The sequence below is a fragment of the Pimephales promelas genome, chromosome 9, assembly GCF_988280905.1.
Source record: "Pimephales promelas chromosome 9, fPimPro1.hap1.1, whole genome shotgun sequence".
Classification (NCBI taxonomy): domain Eukaryota; kingdom Metazoa; phylum Chordata; class Actinopteri; order Cypriniformes; family Leuciscidae; genus Pimephales; species Pimephales promelas.
In genome coordinates, this window is record NC_142777.1 from 5,719,345 (window position 1) to 5,741,113 (window position 21,769).

Consider the following 21,769-nt stretch of genomic DNA (forward strand, 5'->3'; position numbering starts at 1 on the left):
GATCTTTTTACACTTTGAGTCAATTTTACTAATATTAATTTTTCATGATAATTTTTCATCAAACCATAAACCAAGGAATTTAAAAACAGGTGATCTTTCCAATGTTTTATCATACAACTTCAGATTTTGCTCATGTGCTAATGTCTTCTTTACTGCTCAAATGCACTCAGCTGTGCACGTGGTGAATCAGTCAGCTTTTTTTTTTTTTTAATCAGTCAGACATACTCACTCACTCCTGCACGCTGGCGACCGCTTACCTTGAAATCCGTAGCACTTCAGCTTTTTATTAATTTTCTCAACCTTACCGATTTTTGTCAAATATATCGACTAATCTAGAAAGATGATCATCATCCTCCCGAGAAAGCGCATTTTTACAACACCAAGTTAAATGGTGACATCCACAAATAGATTCAAACCAGAAGAAACTTCGTCGAGAAGGTAAATGAAAAGGGTTGATAGTGATAAGTTTACATTTAACAATACGTGACTGTTACAGTACGTCGTGTGTTAGCTGGGACGTAAGTGTAACGTTAACTTAGTAGCAAGCTAAGACAACCTGGCCGAGTTGTTCTACTTCGTTGTAAAATAGGCCTATCTGACTGAATATTATCAGTCTATTAATTTGGCTAAACGTTTACTTCCCTATATTAGGATACTCTATAAAATCATCGTCATTCTATAAAATCATATCGTTCCTTGTTATTTCGAACTGAAGAAATCGAGAAATCGCCACTTGATGACCGATTCATGAGCGAGATGATTCTCTCGTTTTGAACCTGTTTGTGAATCGCACTGATCCAGTCGCTGGTGTTCTTGAGTCAACAACTCACTGATTCAACGATCCGATCATCGAATTGAAATGAGCCGAGGAAACCAAACCGAAGCTTGAGCCTGCGTTACAACTGTTGGCGCGGAAAGTAAGTGACTAATTAATTTTATATTGTTTATTATACGTGAAATCATATTTACGTCATATGTACTAGTGAATAGTAACGTTAGTTCATTTTTAAAAACTTAAATCTGCTGTAAAAGGGCTGTTTGAAATGCGATTCCCTCATTTCAGTCAGTATGGCGATTGTAGGTCGAATAACGCAAATGAAGGCCCATGCGTTTATAGAAGTTTCAAATAATATAAAACTAGTGTGTTTTAGCATAGCGTTCCTCTCAAAATTTGCCCCATATGTTGTATTTTGCCCCATATGTTGTATTTTAATACTATTTTTCGCTATTTTTCGTATTTGCAAAAAATAAATAAACAGTTTTTCACCACTTTTAAAATAATTTACGAGTTTATTGTTTTCGTCCTTGAAATGGTCTAGCACTATATGCTCATTTCACCAGTTTATATATTTGAAAGATACGTAACTTAAATTTATGTTTCATTGGTTGTTATGATGGTGCAAGTATTTATGTTCAAAAATTTGCTTATTAATTTTCTATATTAAATGTCTGCATTTCTCTGATTAGTGCTAGCTAGAATAAGTATATTTTTAATCGATTAGTACTTTTAAATAGTGCTTAATTGAAAAAAGTAGCCAGTAATATTTTAATTATGGCATCTATAGGTTTACTCAAGACTTATTTGATACTTCGTCCACCACCGAAACTTACTCTTATAGTCAATCATGTCAAGTTGTCCCAGTTATTTAAGTGCTAATCAGGTGATATTGCAAGATATTACACTTATGTTTGATATTTTATTGTTATGGAACTTTTTTTTTCTTTTACATGAGGAATTTTTATAGGAGTATAGTTTTTCTAAACATATTTGTCAAATAAGGAACAATTCAGACTTTGTCTGACCAGCACAAATTCAGCATGTTATTGAATCAAACCAAAATTACTGCTTCACAATATCATCCTTTGGTTAAAAAAAAATAAAACTTGTGAGAAAGACACAATCTCATCTGTAACTTGCAAATTAGATTACCGGTAAACATATTTTGACTTCATACCTCCACAATAAGCTGCAATTTTCTCTCAATATCTTTTTTATTTTTATTTTGACCCTGGTCCATGTTATAAAATGTTTTTAACTAATGATTAAATAATTGTTAGCATTGCATTTTAAAATAAAACAAATATTCTGCTTTAATCTGAAATGAGTAAAAATACCTAAAACTGTTATAAAGTTGGATGTTTTGTTCACAAACAGTCTGAAGGTTTTGCAGTTCAGAAGATCAACATGGATCCTAGAATACCTGTGAAAGGCCATCATAACCAGATCTTCAACCCAAGTGAGATGTATACTAATCCAAAAATCACAATTCGGCAAAATACTGGAAGTGACCAAATTCACCGTCACAAGTTGTCATCCTCTCAGCTCCTTCACTATCTGAGGAGTCAAAACCCAAAACGAGCGTCTGACCTGGCTTCTTCGGCTGATGAAGTCCAACATATGACAAACATAACTGAGGCGTCATCAAGGCTGATGCAGCAGCAAAACATTAATGCAATGGCATCTGTGGATCAGAGAGTCGTGGCAGTGACCAGTGCCGAGAAGCATCTGGAGAATGAAGTCATTTCTGAGGGGAAAGTTTCTGAACCCATATTTGCTGAGAAACACATCAGCGTTGATTGTGTGGCCTATCACTGGATGATTACCACAAATAGTGAATTGTGGGACACTGGAAATTTTTTTTCGTGCACAAATCACTCTACAGCAGAGCCATTCCCAAATGAAATGGTCGATTTCCGTTTCCAAGATGACTGGAAAGTTGCTAACCTCTCCAGCCAAAGGTCCTGTCCGTCAGAAGAAGAGTCATGCCCTCAAGGCTCCAACACTCTGACTGATGAACCTGAAGATGATGACGGTGTGCATGTCCAAATCCCAGAGTTTCAGAGTCGCAAATTTGAGGAGATCCCAGTTGTAGTCACTCGCGTTGTTCACCCAAACAAGTTCTTCATCCAACACAAGGACGCAAACCTTTGTGAACTGTCTGAAATCATGCTGTGAGTAGTTTAATATGGCATATCTATATATTTTTTACTACTGTCTGTACAGGTCAGGTACTAGTGTCTGTTTCTGTTTTCTTTGATTATGCAGTAGGAACAGCAGTAGATCTTTTGCAGAGATGAATAGTGTCCCAGATGTTGGGGCTTATGTCATGGCATGGCTCCCGATGCAAGAGGTCTGGTGCCGTGGCCGGGTCCTCAAAATATGTCAGCTGAGTAGAGGTAAGACAAGGCCACCCTTAAAAATATTCTTGTTTGCCGTAACCCGACCGACCCTGTCAATTTTGGGCCGACCCAATTTTTTATTTTTTTTTCCTTTTAGTCCGACCGACTTGCCGGTTGTAACTTGCGTTCAGACCGACCGACCGATTTTTTTTTTTTTTTTTTTTTTTTTTTTTTTTTTTACTCTTCAAACGACTAATTCAAATTCAATAAAATGATATTTTAGTTAGTATTGTGAAAGTTGCTTATGTCTATAAACGTAGGCTACGTTCTTTCTTTTAAATAAAAACCCGTGGCGTCATCGTCATCTGATTATGTTTGCACGATTGGTTTACCCGTGTCACACTGTCTGTATGGCTTGTAGCCTACGTTCGCTTAGTTTCATTCAGTGTTCCCGCTTGGTAAACCCGGTATTAAACGGGCAACGGGGGTGAATATCAACCATTTCTATATATAATAATAATATTAAACAATTTGTCTGTGATGCAATTTTGCTATTCGCAGTCCAGAAGAGAGAGTGATCTCTCACCCGGAGCCACAGCGCGCACAGCACGACAGCCCTGCTTAATGAGTGACAACGAGGACATGGTTACCTACACTTTAGATCTGGGATATTATTCTAATCGTATTTTAGATTTCCGATTTCAAAGATTATAAAAAGATATTTGAGATGAAACCATTACAGACGCATTCTGTCTAGCGCAACTTCCTTCCCTTCACAGCGCTGCGCTGTCATTTCTTCCTAAAACCCAAACGTACCGTCAGAATCAGCACGATCGGTGATTGTTGTAAAATGCAGTCTGTACTGTTGCTAAACTGCGGATGCGTTCAATCATTAAAAGAGCTATTAAAAGCACAAAAGTCTGCGCAAGAGACGCTGTTCAAAAGGCGACGCACGCTCCGAAGTGCACTAAAACGAGACAAGAAAAGTAGGCTATAGCCTCATTTGGGGCTTCATGTGCGCATGAAGCCCCAAATATACATAAAATATAAAATGACCTGCTCTGAGATTCATTTAAACACAGTTTATGTCTTAAATGGACGTAAATAGTTGGGAGAAAATGATGGCGCATCAGACATCTATTTACAGTAGAGTTCTGCATTCGGTCTTAAAGGGGCAGTAGTCTAATAAACATGTGATGATTGAGTCAGTGATGCGAATCAAACAACAAAAGGCAGAGAAAATCCCTCACATCTCTTGAATGAATAACTTAAACTTTAATAAGCATTAATCTAACTATGATAAACTATGCAGTGTCATTTTACATTTGATTACTAAATTAAATTTCTTTTCAGACAGAGCGACAGACTTAACTGAAAAGTAGCTAATTTTAGACCTTCCTGAAATAAAGCACTGTGTATATACTAGACCATTTCACAAGATGTAAACAACACTGGTCCAGAAGCACTTCCTGTTTCAGTTTGTAACTGTTTTCTTTATTTTACATGTAAAGGAAACATCTTAAAGATGTTTGTTTAACTTTTTGTTTCAGTTTTAAATGTTCTGTTGGTTGTATTTTATCCCAGCTTTTATGTGGTGTTAAAAAACTGAAACAGGAAGTGCTTCTGGATCAGTGTTGTTTACATCTTCTGAAATGGTCTATAGGCTAATTTGTATCTTTGTTTAATTGTATTCTTTGTTTCACCATGTGTTTGTACTTGTTTTGTTTTTGCATGTATATGAAAAAAAGAGAGCCAGCACACTGCTGCATAACAAATATTTTATTCATTTTGTGACTGGCCTAAAACGTAAACGGTTGTAGGTTGCATTAACACCTAGCGGTGGATGCACAGTTTGAAGACCCAGTCAGTGACGTCACAATATGCAATTTAAAAAAAAAAAAAGTACTTTTTTTTTTTTTTACACTGAATCCTGAAAAAAAAATATAGACCTACCTACCGACCCTTTTTTTTTTTAAATTTGCTGTTACTGCAAACCAAAATATTTTTAAGGATGGCCCAAAGCTGCTTTAAATGTGCAATTTTCCCAAAACATTTTATTTTCATTATTAATTTAATCTGTGAAATGCATTGGTTTTTTTTCTTCCCCTGCTCCCCATACCATACCCCCCCCCCCCCCACTCACCCATACAAGGTATGAATCTGAATCTTCATTTTTAACTTCTAATTTCTGCATTAATTCTGTAAAATAACTAACTTAAGGTTATGTTTACCGCCATTCTTCACAAACCTCAATGCACAGCACAAATGAACTCGCATATGTATATGTGTGATACTGACCATTCAAACTTTCTGTGCGTTTTTGGCTGTTCATTTACACGATAGGGTCATCCATTGGATGCCTGAAAACTGCCTGTGCAAAGATTAATTGTCATTAATTGCATCCAAAATAAAAGTTTATGTTTACATAATACATTTGTGTGTGCAGTAAACAGTGTAAAATGTGGCATATTCCGATTTTAAAGGGATAGTTCACTTTGAAATTAATTTGATATGTTTTAGCTTACCTCAAGGGCATCCAAGATGTAGGTGTCTTCGTTTCCGCAGTATTTTCAATTTTGATATTTTTAGGTCAAACCGTTTTTGTCTGTCAGTCATATAATGGAGGTCTAGGGGGTCCACCTCAAAGAGCATGCACAGAGAAGTCCAGATTAAACATGATCTAATGATTCGGAAATGTAAGTTAACATTGATGGCCCAAGACACGAAACGAGTGGTTTGTGTGAGAAAACAAATAGTATTTATATCATTTTTACCTCTAAAACAGCCACGTCCAAGTGATCTGAGGACGCGGGCGCTTTGGTCTGCGTAAGTGCCAGAAGTGATCTCTCGCGCGTGTACGTCACTCATTGTTTACACAGAGATTTCAGAAGTGTTATCTTCTTGACTTGTTATCAAGTCAAGAGGCGTGTTTTCTATACGCATTTTGAGCTATCCGCGTGCATGTACACACCGTTAAATGTCCGAGCAAAACGAAGCAAAATGTACATCTGGGGAGCGAGATGACCCGAGAAGGTGCGAGATTTTTTTATTATATATTTATATATACAGTAATGTAACGTTAAGTCAACGGCGTTCATAAACACACTGGAAAGCGATTATGCGTATTGATAACACGCCAAAAATGGAAATACGAATTGAGGTGTCATACATACGCCATTTCATGAGATCAGTCTGCAATGGAAGACGATTTCGATATATCAACAGACAACGTAGATTTTTTTTGTTTTCGCAACCGTGCGAGAGATCACTACTGGCGCTTTCACAGACCAAAGCGTCCACACCTTCAAAAAAATGATAAAAAATGGTAAAAATGATATAAATATCGTTTTCTCACACAAACCGCTCGTTTCGTGTCTTAGGCCATCAATGTGTAGCCTGGCTGCGCCCTCCTACACACTTCCGCTCAATTTCATTTTCCTTCAGTACTGCGTCTGGTACTGCTGTGTATCGTTAGGTTTCCAGAAATCATTTTTTTGTAGGACCAATCAGCGAATAGAGGGAGTGGCTGAGAACGATGACGTTGATGTAAGCGCGTCAGTTTGAGTTCAGTAATGGCAGCGGAGAAAGGCGTGAGAAAAGCTATTTCGGTCCGTTGTTGGAAAAGAAACTGCCGAATATAAAGAATTTAAAGCTGGATTGTTATCGTCTCACCTCTTGTTGCACAACGGAGGACCAAGTGAAGGAGGCAGAAAGTTTAGAAGTTTGTGCTGGGCAGTTCGTGCACGATGACCGTGACATTTTGGACGGACGGTTAAGCCTGGTGTTCGCGGTGTTCGGAAGCCCCGAGTCCTGGCTGCTAAACTATTGTTGAAGATCCGCTCAGGAGTCATGTCAGTCGCTCATATTCCCAACTGTAAATTTACTGATTCTTGTGATGAATAGAACTTTTTGAGCCCCTTTGTGTACTCGTTAGGGCTGGGTAATAAATATCGATTTCTCGATATTAATCGATTCTCATTTTTACGAACCGATATCGATTCTTAAATCTCAAGAATCGATTAGTCATCCTGTTTCATTTGAATGAATGGATCATTGTATCGCGGCTGCGCGCATCCAAAAAATCGCAATAATCTTTGTCCTTTGTTACTATTGATATGAAACAAAGTCTCAATTTTCAAATTACGTCCATTTTCTTTAGAAATTCAAAAACATAAATAGTGTTTTGGCGCTGTGGCGTGAGATCGCTCTGGAGAAGCAGCAGCGCTGATCTCTCTTCCGAGTTAATAATACCAGTCACAGCGCCAAATAAACATGAATGAGCATCTGAAAGTGTGCTAAAGATAGAGTACAACTTATCCAAATCCGTATCATGTCACATTGATTCACTCAATCAGCGTTTCAACCGTGAAAAGACGTCAATTAAACAGCTTGTAATCAATGTCATCGTCATATTTACCTCAGAAAACCCACATAAACTCGTTAGTCAGCTAGAAAAAAATAACTCTAGAGAGGAGCCATTTGCTAAATATATACACCATATTACATATGCATTATAATCTTAATGTTCTTCAATATTTAATGCATATTTGAATAAATCTGGCAAGTTTTAATGACAGCCACCATTTAAATGTTTATATTTCATATAATCTTCTTATTATAAAAATAAATAAAAGTGTAATTTAAGTGTTTGTATAGCTACAAAACAGTTCATTATTACCTTCATATTAGGCTAATGAAGTCTATAGGCTACAACTAGACTCCCATAGTTTACAGCATTAGTTAACAGATTTGATTTCTTTGAGAAAAAGTGCCATTTATTGGAACTGATATCCAAAATAATCAATATTGAATCGAATCGTAATCGAAATCGAATCGAATTGCAAGCTTGTGAATTGAAATCGAATCGAATTGTGAAATTTGTCTCAATACCCAGCCCTAGTACTCGTGCAGGAGGTTGGTGTGTCAGTTTTAGCTACATGTTGTAAATCATACAAATTGGTTGTGATTTTTTAAAAATAATTGTCATAAATAAAAATGTGAAAACCCATACTTTGAAGATATTTGATTTTCAGTTTTAGATGGCAATGGTTGATTTATTTTAATAAAAAAAACTAAATGCCACATAAAAATGTACAAACACATACTTTGAAGACCATAATTAAGGTAATTAAGAAACAATAAGACGTAATATGAAAAATTGTTGTTTATTACACATCTGCAGATAGAGACAGACTGATCATTCACTGTAGCTGCTACAGCATTTGCGGCTGATCAGAAACGACCACAGCGGCGTATTTGTAATGATTAGACACAGCTTCCACCGTTGAATGAATATATCACTGTTCTTCGTGTCAAATATACATTTCGAATTAATAATTGTTCCTAGATGAACAAAACCTGCGGCGCTCGTTGACTGAAATTGTCACGATCCACACACAGGAAACAGGGATTAAATCCAAGAGCAGTTTATTTAAAGGGTAATCCAAAATCGTAAACCAGTCCAAGCAAGGGTCAAAATCCAAAGGCAATCCAACATATACAGGAAACCAAAAACAAGACTCAAAGAAAACAGGACCTCAGAAGTGGCGTGATAATTGAAAGGACTCCATGGCACACACTGAAACAGACAGGGTATATATACACACAGGGAATGACAATGATAATGGTGAATTGGCAGAGTGCAATGATCAGTGATGAGGAACAGCTGAGTGCAATGATAAAACAAGGATCGTGGGAAATGTAGTTCCAGAAGTGAATGACACAGTGGGGAAGGAGGACATCTAGTGGACAAACAAGGGAACACATCCAGACACTGTGACATAACCCCCCCTCTACGGAGCGGCTACCAGACGCTCCACGACAACATTAAAAAACATGACACAAGAGTTCAGGAGGGAGGTGGAATGGTGGAGGATCGGGGGGAGGGATGGTGGGCCAGGTCCGTGAAGGGAGACAGGAACAAGGGGTGAGAGCTTAACCGAGGACCAGGGCGAGACACAGAGTCCATCGGGCGGCCAGGGCGAGACACATAGTCCATTGGGCGGCGAAGAGCCCTCGGGCGGCCAAGGCGGTGAAGACTCCTCGGGTGGCCAGGGCGGTGAAGACCCCTCGGGTGGCCAGGGCGGTGAAGACCCCTCGGGCGGCCAGGGCGGAGAAAACCATTCGGGTGGCCAAGGCGGAGAAGACCCTTCGGGCGGCCAGGGCAGTGAAGACCCCTCGGGCGGCCAGGGCGGTGAAGACCCCTCGGGCGGCCAGGGCGGTGAAGACCCCTCGGGCGGCCAGGGCGGTGAAGACCCTTCGGGCGGCCAGAGCGGAGAAGACCCTTCGGGCGGCCAGGGCGGTGAAGACCCCTCGGGCGGCCAGGGCGGTGAAGACCACTCAGGTGGCCAGGGCGGAGCAGACCACTCAGGTGGCCAGGGCGGAGCAGACCTTTCGTGTGGCCAGGGCGGTGAAGACCCTTCAGGTGGCCAGGGCGGAGATGCTCTCTCAGGAGCAGGCACCGGCTCGGGACCAGACACCGGCTCTGCCTCCGGCTCTGGAACAGGCACTGGCTCTGTCTCCGGCTCAGGAACAAGCACTGGCTCTGCCTCCGGCTCAGGAACAGACACTAGAACAAAAACAGTTACAAGGACAGACACAAACACAGACACAAACACGGGGTCCAGAACCGACATGGGCTCCAGCTCTGGAACAGGCATAGGCTCTGCCTCTGGAACAGGCATTGGCTCTGCCTCAGGTACTGGAACAGCAAAGACTGGCATCTCCAAGATCCGAGCCAGACGCTCCAGATAGTCCGTCACAACCTTGGCGGCCAAGCCAAAGGGGATCTCTGGCTCTGTCTCAGACGGAACTTGAACAGTCTCTCGCTTGGCAGACGGGACAAGAACAGTCTATCGCTGGGCAGACAGGACGTGAGCAGTCTCTCGATGGGCAGACGGGACATGAACAGTCTCTCGCTGGGCAGACAGAACTTGAACAGTCTCTCGCTGGGCAGACGGGACATGAACAGTCACTCGCTGGGCAGACGGGACGTGAGCAGTCTCTCGCTGGGCAGACGGGACATGAACAGTCTCTCGCTGGGCAGACAGAACTTGAGCAGTCTCTCGCTGGGCAGACGGAACGTGAGCAGTCTCTCGCTGGGCAGACGGGACATGAACAGTCTCTCGCTGGGCAGACGGGACATGAACAGTCACTCGCTGGGCAGACGGGACGTGAGCAGTCTCTCGCTGGGCAGACGGGACGTGAACAGTCTCTCGCTGGGCAGACGGGACGTGAACAGTCTCTCGCTGGGCAGACGGGACATGAACAGTCACTCGCTGGGCAGACGGGACGTGAGCAGTCTCTCGCTGGGCAGACGGGACGTGAGCAGTCTCTCGCTGGGCAGACGGGACGTGTCTCCTTCTCCGGCCCACCGGAACCTTGACCACCGGGACAAGAATCATCTCCCGACGACCTCCTCCACTGTGGCCTCCACGGGTCCCACGAAACTTGACCAGCCGGGTCCCTTTAAAAAACTCCCTTCTCTCCCGCTCGCCGGCTGGGGAAGGGACATTGTAAAACATACCGCTGGATTTAGGGTGGAATGATGGAGTCCTTCTGTCACGATCCACACACAGGAAACAGGGATTAAATCCAAGAGCAGTTGTTTATTTAAAGGGTAATCCAAAATCGTAAACCAGTCCAAGCAAGGGTCAAAATCCAAAGGCAATCCAACATATACAGGAAACCAAAAACAAGACTCAAAGAAAACAGGACCTCAGAAGTGGCGTGATAATTGAAAGGACTCCATGGCACACACTGAAACAGACAGGGTATATATACACACAGGGAATGACAATGATAATGGTGAATTGGCAGAGTGCAATGATCAGTGATCAGGGAACAGCTGAGTGCAATGATAAAACAAGGATCGTGGGAAATATAGTTCCAGAAGTGAATGACACAGTGGGGAAGGAGGACATCTAGTGGACAAACAAGGGAACACATCCAGACACTGTGACAGAAATCCTATTGTAAACATAATCCTCTGATCATTCGGACTTGTTGTTTCCAGCCATTTCGGCGCGTGACATACGTCACTCACGACCACACGTTAGCGATTGGCTATGGCAGATCGTGAGTGACTTTGGGCAAATCCAATAGATTCGAACTTTAATAGTGAACCCGCCTACAAGGAAGGAAACGTTTCTCAATGGTGCAGTTCCAGACTCTATGTGGAAATGAAATGAACTAGAGTCTGGTTGAACCAGGCTAATCAATGTGTACTTAAATTTACGAGTCATTAAATGATATTTAATTTGGACTTCTCTGTGCATGCTCTTTGAGGTGGTGACCATAGACCTCCATTATATGACTGACAGACAAGAACGGTTTGACCTAAAAATATCAAAATTGAAACTACTGTGGAAACAAAGACACCTACATCTTGGATGCCCTTGAGGTAAGCTAAAACATATCAAATTAATTTCAAAGTGAACTATCCCTTTAAAATCGGAATATGCCACATTTTACACTGTTAATGGTTACTTCGCTTATGAGTTAACTGGACCAGGTTGAATGAAGTATTGTTTATGTTCTGTAAAGTAAAAAGTTTAATCCCAATATCGGCTAAATCTCATAATCACATTGAGTGTGTGTGCTGGTAAACGTGGTCATTGATGATGATTTCTGCACAGACATTAAGGTGGAGGTCAGGAGGATTGACTATGGAGACGACGTTTGCGTGTCTCTTCGGGATGTCAAGGAAATGAGTGGAGAAATGGCATCCAGACCCGTGCAAGCGCTGCAGGCCTCTCTGGCAAATGTGGGTGACGCTATTTTGGGTGTGATGATGCATGATATTGGGTTCACTACATTTAAAAAATCTTCAATGATTATATGACTGGAAAAATTTCTTTTATTTGACTGAAAGTCACACAATGCAAAACAATACAATAAACAACCTTTAAAATGACTTCCAATACATCTATACTAACAATGTGCCAATACTTGATTCAAATAAAGTATCAAAAGCAAGTAATAATTGTGTTCTGATCAACTGTTAAAATACATAATGTAATATCTATCTTACCATTTCAGTCGTATCCGACTGATTTTATGGCCGTCTCTTGCCATACACAACATACATAGGCAATGTTTTTTTCCAGAGTAAATTACCAGTTCTTACAACGATATAAAGCAAGCGCAAGGTTTTGCCTCAAGCTCAACTCCGTCATGCTGATATCGTGAGACGGCTTGTCACGGTTTAATGTGGCGAGATCTGGTCAAACCCCTAACCTAACAATAATGTTGTTTCCTGACTTTTTAAAAAAATACATTAAGGTTGTTTTAACTTGTGTGGTATAGGTGAGGCCAGTGTTTGGAGAAACCTGGTCTTTTGAAGCGATCAGCTGGTTCAAAAGCAAAGTTCAGAACAAGACTCTTTATGCCAGGATTTATCCAGAAGGAGAAGTCGAGCTCTTCATGGAGAAGGGAAAGATTGGTGCCATGAGGTAAGGACAACGCTATTCTCGTTCCAATAATGTTGACGGTAGACCCCTTACTAATCCCATCTAAAAAATGTCACCGATTATTCCTACCTGAGCAAACTACTGTTATCAGACAATATAGTTTTATATTGGTCTGATGTAAATCTAAAGTCTGTGTGTGTTTGGTTGTATTGTTTAAAATCGTAAATCCATTGCAGATAATCTCACATTTCCAAGACTTTTATTAAATCTTTCTAAATGGTGCTGTGTATTATGTACCAGTCCTCATTTTGAATTTGATGATTATTTATAATATCAATGAATTTACTTATTGTCAGCTCATAGCCGAGGTGATCGTAACTTAATAGTCATGTTGTAATGAAGGTTCAATGATGGAACGGCTAGGATCAGTTTTAACACACATTGTGGTCTGTTTTAAATGAGACTGATAATGTTTGTCTTTTGTGTTCGACTCTTTTAGGAGAGGGGATTCTCTTTCTGAGAGACTTGCACAGAACAGATTTGCCATCCACAGATCTAACAAACACAACGGGTTAAAGAGAAGTGAGTGGCGCCGTTATGTGTCATGATATAACATGATGGACGTGAGTTCTTTATAGTAACATTTCTGATGTTGTTTCCCAGGTGATGCCCAAGAACGAGCCCGAAAACGGTCCTCCGAGTGGGAGAAGTATCTGATCTCCTGTTACCATTAAAACAGGAAGTGATGTTGACTGTTCCTGTTTTATTTCAACTGATGTTGAAAAGTTTTTGCTTTTAACATTATGTGCCTTTTAAAAATGCAAATTTAGCTGCATGTGTTTGTACTTTCACTTAGTTTGTGTACAGTGTACATTTGTTAGAATGACAGAAGCTATTTAGTGATTTTCAGTGCTGTCGAATGTGTTGTTTTTGGTTTAGATGTTTCATAATTATGTTAATTCATAATTAAAAAAATAAATAAGGAGCTCTAAGATAGAAGAATCTCGAATTATTTGAAAGAAGTTTAGAGTCGACTTGTCTTTTTTTTCTGAAATGTATTACTGATATATTCTTTGTTTAATTGAATACGCAGATATACATTGTCCCCGCTTCATGAGACACTTCTCTCTGGATGTTAGGCTGATTTTGCCTCAAATAACTTTAATTTGAAGAAGACAAATCAGTAATTACAACATGCAGTGGTTTCATGATCAGACGAGAATAATAACAAAAAAAAAAAACGTCCTTATCTTTTGGGGAATTTTGAGCGTGGATGCTAATATGAATGTGCACACAGATGATGACAGTTGAAGGGAAATATTGACAGTCACAGATTGACAGACCTTTCCTTCCCTCATATCTAGCAGATCCTCTGCATGTGTAGTTGAGAAATGATACTTAAGATTGTATTGCTTGAACATGGTGGTTAATTCCGGTTAGAGATGTGAAACATCACGAAAAGTGATTTGTCAGCCTGATTTAAGGATAAAACTCCTGAAGAGCCATAAAAAATGGCCCAAATTTGAAACGCCTGCTTTAAAATTGTATTCGCATATTTAGAGGTTTCCAGTTGAACTGTTTTCTGCACTGATGTCTTTGGTTTAAAAGAAAGAAATCTGTTCTAAAAGTTAAGTTTGGAAAAGCACTCAATAAAAAATATTGAAATGTTGTTCCGATGAATGAACTTTGACACTCTTTCCAAACATGTGATGGCGGTTGTACAATGAAACTCATGAGTCGCTCTCAACAACCAGACAGAACCATCACTATCTCGTGGCAATGTGTAACCATTTTACATTTTTGCAAATTGGTGGCTAATCCATATTAATTTGTACTGTGGTGGACCTTTATGCTTGGCTTTCTCTTCTGAAATTGCCAACTTGCACAATCGTGGTAAAATACTTGAATAGTTTCAGATCGGGATGACAAAACTCAAACACCAGGGTTAAAGCTATTCAACAAACTGCAAAAATTTATCTTACTGGTGTCCCATCTTGAGATCTTCTCTCGTTCTGTCATTTACATTATATGAATGATTTCGCCACAGATTGAACCTAGAAACATACACAAAAGCCTGACAGTGTTATATCTCGAGTCGACCTTCTTTGATAAATTGTGCTGTGTTTGATAAAGTGAGAGCGGGTCAGAAACGCCCCTCATTTCCTCTCCCTGCCAGGCACAATGAATAATGTTGCTGCTCATTGTGTCCACACAGATTCTTTCTTCTGCCCCGGGTGGGTGGAAATCGAGGCATTTGATCTGAATTCTGAAGAGTCTTGTTGGCCTCCATAAAGAGCAGCATTGTGTCTAAACGGGTTATATAAGTGCAGATGACAGCCATGGTGCAGGGTTGTGGCTAGTAGCGCGTAAATGCATTGCGTTTGCAAAGGGCATTAGCGAGGCCAAAAGCCGATTCCTGGAAATGTCTCTTTGTTGTCTCAGCTGAAGGTAAACCACTATATAAATCAATTTTATACCATTAGAAAATGTTCATTTGACTGCTGGACCGAATTTCGATTCTTGGTGTAGTTTAAATGGACGATTTGCTTTGGCCACTGCAGATATCCTGCATTTGGAGGTCCGACTGTAAGCTCTTGTTGGGACCATTGCCTAAGCTCTAAACCAGCTCCAAAGTGACCTGAACATTTTTTGTCAACCAAGTATCCAAATGCCAAGAATACAGTGTGTTGTTCTTCATGTTTGGACCTGGTGTACAGCATAAGCTGCTTTCTCACGGGCTGAACCTGGTAAATTACTGCTCCGATTCAGAATCATGTGCAAGGAAAGCTTTTTGATTGAGCATTATGTTGTTGCAATGGTTGTTAGGATTACATTAATCTTTTTTATTGTGTAATTCTCCATTAGTGATTAGTCATGGTATACCAGTCAAAAGTTGGAATAATCCTTTATTGTGACTATTTTTAACTTTTTAGGTACAAAACGAGTTATTTTGTTCCAGCAATGTCATAGTAGAACCATTTTGGTTCACCAAAGAAACTTAGTGTGAAGAACATTTGGTAACACTAACCAATGTTAACTATTGAACCTTATTCTAAAATGTATTAACTAACGCGAACTAACCACGAGGAATACATTTGTTACTGTGTTTGTTAATCTTTGTTGATGTTAGTTGTTACCATTAACTAATGGTAACAAGAATTTAATAATGTTTTAGTAAATGTGGAAAAAAGCATGGCCCCAACAAAGATTAATAAATGCTGTATATGTGCAGTTCATTATTAGTTAATGCTAACTAATGAACCTTATTGTAAAGTGTCAACAAACCTTTTCTTTTTGACTATAAAGAACCTTTTGTCCAATGGAAAGGTTCTCCGTGGAACCATACACTGTAAAACTTAATACGCTATATCTAATCAATAAAATTGTGACAACAGATTACACACAATATTATTAATTAAATTTAGCAAAGTAGAACTGAGTAATAGTTAATCTAATTAATTCCTTAAAAAATGAGTGAAATTTACACAAAAAAATAAAAATATTTGAATAACAGATGAATGAAGAACTCTATTTTATATTGGCAATATTGAAGACAGCTGATGTTAACAGGCAGAATCACTGAAGGAGAAAAACATAATTTTAAGTCACCATTATGGTGATCAATGTTTGTTTTAGTTGGGCTCTTGACCCTTGAGTCGTTCACTTTAAGTTTTGTTTGGCTGATATACCTGAGTTATGACAGTCAGATAAACCAATATAAAAGGTTATCTGATGGTGTCGGTTATGTTTTCACAATTTTTTCACAAACATTTGACTATGGTTAACTTTTAAGGAATTAATTTTATTAATTAATTACTCAATTCGTTAAATTTAATTAATAATATTGCTTGAAATCTGTTTCCACAATTTTATTGCTTAGATATAGCATGTTGATTTTTACAGTGTAGATTTAAAAGGCACTGAAACATCACAAATGGAGATTGGAAATTATGTACTGATTAAAAACAAATCAAAACGATCATATATTTGAGCTTCCAACTTCCTGGCTAGTGTAAGTAAGACTTGATTCAAAGTTTTGAACTCGATGAAACCATGTAAAAGTCATTGTGCTTTGGATTCTCTTCTCTTTAGTCTTCAATCCAACCATGAACTGGGCTTCGTTTTATGCCGTGATCAGTGGCGTGAACAGGCATTCGACGGGCATCGGACGCATCTGGCTATCGGTCATCTTCATCTTCCGGATCATGGTGTTGGTCGTGGCGGCTGAGAGCGTGTGGGGAGACGAGAAGTCTGGGTTTACGTGCAACACTCAACAGCCCGGCTGCAACAGCGTGTGCTACGACCAGTTCTTCCCCATCTCTCACATCCGCCTCTGGGCTCTGCAACTCATCCTGGTCTCCACACCGGCCCTGCTGGTCGCCATGCACGTCGCACACCGCCGGCACATCGAGAGAAAGATCCTCAAAATGTCCGGCCGGGGAAGTGAAAAGGACTTCGAGAACATAAAGAGACAGAAGTTCGAGATCGCCGGTGCTCTGTGGTGGACTTACATGATTAGCATCATTTTCCGGATCATTTTCGAGGTGGTTTTCTTGTACATTTTTTACTACATCTATCCAGATGTCAAGATGTTTCGTCTTGTGAAGTGTGACTCCTACCCCTGTCCCAATACGGTGGACTGTTTTGTGTCCCGTCCCACAGAGAAGACCATTTTTACTGTCTTCATGCTGGCGGTGTCTGGAGTTTGTGTCTTGCTGAACATCGCAGAGGTTGTGTATTTAATAGGTCGGGGCTGTATCAAATATTTTCAAGGAACTGTAAGTCAACCTAGAGGACCGTGGCTCTCTCAAAAACTGCCCACCTACAAGCAGAATGAAATAAATCAGCTGATATCAGAGCACTCGTTCAAGCCTAAATTCAATGTTGGGCGTAAACCTCCCACAGACAAGAGCGAACGCTGCTCTGCTTTCTAGACTTGTTTCATCCAACCATCAGTTATTGAAGGGATCATTCACCCAAAAATGAAAATGATGTCATTAATGACTCACCCTCATGTCGTCCCAAGCCCGTAAGACCGTTCATCTTCGCGACACAGTTTAAGCAAATATTTCTGTCCCTCCATTGAAAATGTATATCATACTGTCCTTGTCCAGAAAGTTAATAAAGACATCAAAGTAGTCATGTGACATCAGTGGGTTAGTTACAATATTTTGAAGCATCGAAAATACATTTTGGTCCAAAAATAACTAAAAATACGACTTTATTCAGCATTCTATTGTCTTGTGGTTCTGTTGTGGATCCGCGTTCAGTGACGCTACTGACGTGTCTGGTGCGTCTGTATATTCGGGTTCAAATAAATATGGCTGGGCAAAAAAATGCAAGTCTTCCTATGTGTGGAAATCCTTAGACATGTTTTCGAAGATTGTTTTGTACAGCGTGAGTCTCCCCTCAGACCTAGACACACGTCAGCCGCGTCTAACGTCAGCAGTGTCACTGAACGCGAATCTACAACAGAACCGGAAGACAATACAATGCTGAATAAAGTCTTTGTTTTGAAGCATCGAAAATACATTTTGGTCCAAAAATAACAAAAACTTTGTAATAACCCACTGATGTCACATGGACTACTTTGATGTCTTTATTTCCTTTCTGGACAAGGACAGTACACCGTACATGCATTTTACAATGGTGGCACAGAAATATTTGCTTAAACTGTGTTGCGTAGATGAACGGAGGTCTTACGGGCTTGGGACGACATGAGGGTGAGTCATTAATGACATAATTTTAATTTTTTGGTTAACAAACCCTTTAATGGAAATGTGTATGTCTAAAATCATATTAATATATCTTCATTGATTTGCTTTTTAAGTGGAAGGCTTCTCAACTGTTCCACTTTCCTGCCCCAACTGAGTTTAGCTCCAACTCGAATCAAACTCACCTGAAGAAGCCAATCAATGTCTTCAGGATTACTAGAAAGCTGGCTGGTGAGTTTGAGGCCCAGTCCACATTATTTTCAAAACCGCAGCTTTTTCTATGCGGTTTGGCCTTTCGTCCACACGCAAACGCAGTTTCATGTCACTGAAACCAAACTTTTTCACCTACCAGCTAGCCTGGTTAAAACTCAGTTGTAACTGAGTTATGGTCTGGCAAAGAGTCATAGACAAATAATTTCCAAAGGGGCGTCACCAGCGGAGGTCGCGGATAGACCTAAAACCAATCAGAGTGATTGAGGAGATGACGTATGCAGAGCGGAGTGTTGTTCTTTACTCATTTTTTAACAAAAAGGAAACGTTCAAATCGCTTAAAACAGACACGATAGCTGATTCGAACGAGTGATGTTCGACAGCGACATCCATCTTTGTAACGTAGGCTACAAAATCCCAGCGCTGTCGTCATCGTGTAAAGCCCGTTCCAACGATTCTGATTGGTCCTTCGATTTCGACGGATTGGAAATGGGCTTGAATGAGCTCTTTGCCAGACTAAATTTCACAGCAAATCTAAATTTGCCGAAAGTTGTCTGGGTTTTCCCTGTCTACCTACCAGTGTGAAGATTTTTAGTTTCAGACGGTGAAAACGGAGATTTTGGCTTGACGTCGGAACCAAAACCGCTAACAACCTTTTTTTCCAGGCTTCTGATTGGCCAACATGGCTTTACGGTTATGGTTGTATCGGCACCTGTTGGTTTGGCATTCTCTTGACAACGCTTCATAGGGTGCTTTTACGTTTTCATGTTGACATGATTTTTTAAGGAGGAAAACCTCTAGGCCTGATCAAAGTTGAAGCTGAACTCTGCAGGAAAACGAGTTGAGAACGCCTGGTTTAGTGGCCTCTCTACATGCCAGGAGTGATCATGGGGAGATATATGCTGGAGAACTGTGAAAAAAGTGTGTACGTCTGCTCAGATCCTGACGTGGCGATACACACTTTTCCACATCAAAGGAGTGGCTGATCACTGCAGAGTCATGGTGGAGCGTGAAGTCCAGCTCCCCCTTTCTGGGTTTACTTTGAGATGGTTCACTGCAGAACATGAAATCCACGGGGAGGGGTCGGATCCAGATCCAACTCCTCCCACCTTACATACACCTAAACCTATCCATCTCCACCCCCTGATCCCTAAACCCACCCCTAATCCTACCCATCTCCACCCCTTGGATCTTGATCCGACTCCTCCCTGTGGATCTCATGTACTGCATTGAGGTGTTACTGTGTAATTTGGGCGTAATGGGTGAAGGCCCAAGCACACCCTAACCCCACCATTACTATATCCCTCCACCCATTAGATCCACAGAGGTGGAGCTGGACGTCATCTGGCTCTTCAGTGAGCACCACTTGCGTTAAAGACCGTTTTGATAAATCTGTGCATATGCACATTTCATAAATGAAGCCCCACATTGTACGCAAACACTAGAGAGTGTATCAGTTTGTCTTTTGCTTCCGTACTAAAGTTTGGTGACCTGCATATTCATGTAGAAAGATATTTGACCAAAAGAGGGTCTATCACAAATTGACTCTTTGGCTGAATCCGAAATCACCCCCCATAGCCAATTATAGTGGTATCCGTAACAATAGTGGATGTTATCGGGTGCACTCAATCAATCCCACAATGCACCGCAATAATGAGTGTAGGCTGATGTATGTAAACGATTCGCTCACTCGTTTTCATTCACTCCTTCAAGTAAACTGTGTTAGTGGACTAACGTACGGAATAGTGAATGAGGGTTTAGGGGGCGATTCTGTCTGATAAAGTCACACTGTGTTGCATGTAAGTGGAGTAGATAGTACGTGTTAACATTTTAATTTTGTTGTATGTTATTTAAAATGTATTATTTATTGACAACAGTAGCCCTCAACTCTACAGACAAGCAGCTGAGAAAAAGATGTGTGTGTGGATGAAAACGGACGCCCTAGAGCAGCGGTCGGCATAATGAGCGGAGGAATAATCAGATCTGCGCACTTGCACAGGTTAAAATCTCATACTTTAAAGGTCCACTTAAGCGCCTTGAGACACGCTGCTTTGTATGATGCGTTGACGCAATTTCCACTAAAACAGGAAGTTAAGGTGTGATGTATTGAATGCCCCCCCCCCTTTTTCAAACAGCCAGTTTAGTTTACCTCACAGACTGCAAGTAGTACTTGACCAAACCATGAAATAAATTTGTGAATAAATTCTAGCCATTTCATTCTTAACCAACATACAGTTTGAAAACGGAATAAAACTTTAGCGTTTGAGCAACCGAACACACACTCCAACCTGTATCGCTCCATGAAGTGTCAACTGTCGCTTTGACCAGGTGGTGTTATAGCATAGGGGGCGGAGCTTTCGATTCTAGAGAGCATTTGATTGGACAGAAGATGTGATGAGAAGCTGAAGTCTACAGTGACGTCATCAAAATCCACGATCAATTTTAGCAGAAGTGAGAGACTAAGGCCGTGTGTCCACCAAAAGCATTTTTAGCCAGCTGAAAACGCTAGACGCTCTGCTGAAGACGCCGTGCTTTGGGCGCTTGAGAGCGTTTTGTCATCGAATGTTGACAGTTGGTCGGTGTGATATTAGTCCCGCCCCTCCTCCAATGTGATTGGACGGCTGAGTAAAAAGTGACAGTGATGAGCGCTGCGTTTTATCAAAAGTTGAACATTTTTCAACTCCCAGCGACCGGTAAAAACGCTTGGCGCTTCAGCGTGAGAAAAACGCTCAGCGCCTCGGTACACTCATGGCGTTTAAAAAACGCGGTGCTCCCATTGAAAATAATTGATAACATACGCCAGGCGCGTGGAAAAACGCTTTGGTGGACACAAGGCCTAAGTTTGAATGCTTATATCTCCTAAATGCAAATGTTGTCATTGTTTTGGAACACACCAGCTTATTCATAACCTTAAAGGTGCATTTCGCAAGTCTCTGAGTTTTTGCAGAACTACGCCCCCTCTGGCGACAAGCGAAACTGCAACCAGAGGTGTGCACACTCATGGAATACACACGCACGCTTGCACGAGCTGTTCATAACCAAAGGAGCATCAGCCGCACACATCTTTTGTTACAGTCATAATGTCTTCAGAGGTAATTAAGTTATAAATCTACTAAGTCAATTTAAACGTACAGTATGTAATTTTTGGCCACCAGGGCCACTCAATTAAAATAATCACAAAAGACGTACTTTGATGACGTCGGGAAAGAGCGTAGGCTCACGGGAGTTGTTGTCACTGTCAATGACAACCAGCCCTCTGAGGGAGAGAGCGCGAGCGAACCAGCGATACGATGTTCATTGGAACACGCGCGCTCT

General features: G+C 40.7%; 2 protein-coding genes across 2 annotated transcripts; both read left to right on the forward strand.

Annotated features, from left to right (window-relative positions):
• The first annotated feature begins 228 nt into the window (after positions 1-228).
• Positions 229-14,183, forward strand: LOC120494804 (uncharacterized). Its single transcript, XM_039694139.2, has 7 exons — positions 229-917; positions 2,156-2,952; positions 3,047-3,177; positions 11,757-11,884; positions 12,427-12,572; positions 13,030-13,112; positions 13,194-14,183. Exons 2-7 carry the CDS (start codon positions 2,186-2,188, stop codon positions 13,262-13,264), a joined length of 1,326 nt encoding a protein of 441 aa, XP_039550073.2. The 5' UTR covers positions 229-917; positions 2,156-2,185; the 3' UTR covers positions 13,265-14,183.
• Positions 14,184-14,763: 580 nt separating this feature from the next.
• On the forward strand, positions 14,764-17,534 carry gjb1b (gap junction protein beta 1b). The gene is made up of 2 exons (XM_039694138.2): positions 14,764-14,978; positions 16,623-17,534. The coding sequence occupies exon 2, from the start codon at positions 16,637-16,639 to the stop codon at positions 17,462-17,464; it is 828 nt and encodes a 275-aa protein (XP_039550072.1). The 5' UTR covers positions 14,764-14,978; positions 16,623-16,636; the 3' UTR covers positions 17,465-17,534.
• The last annotated feature ends 4,235 nt before the right edge of the window (positions 17,535-21,769 follow it).

What these genes read in the sequence shown, in the direction of transcription:
- LOC120494804 (XM_039694139.2), top strand. Translation starts at nt 2,186, where the DNA reads ATGGATCCTAGAATACCTGTGAAAGGCCATCATAACCAGATCTTCAAC. An exon ending in AATATGTCAGCTGAGTAGAG is followed by an intron (nt 3,178 to 11,756) that starts GTAAGACAAGGC and finishes ATTTCTGCACAG; the next exon opens with ACATTAAGGTGGAGGTCAGG. An exon ending in ACACAACGGGTTAAAGAGAA is followed by an intron (nt 13,113 to 13,193) that starts GTGAGTGGCGCC and finishes GTTGTTTCCCAG; the next exon opens with GTGATGCCCAAGAACGAGCC.
- gjb1b (XM_039694138.2), top strand. Translation starts at nt 16,637, where the DNA reads ATGAACTGGGCTTCGTTTTATGCCGTGATCAGTGGCGTGAACAGGCAT.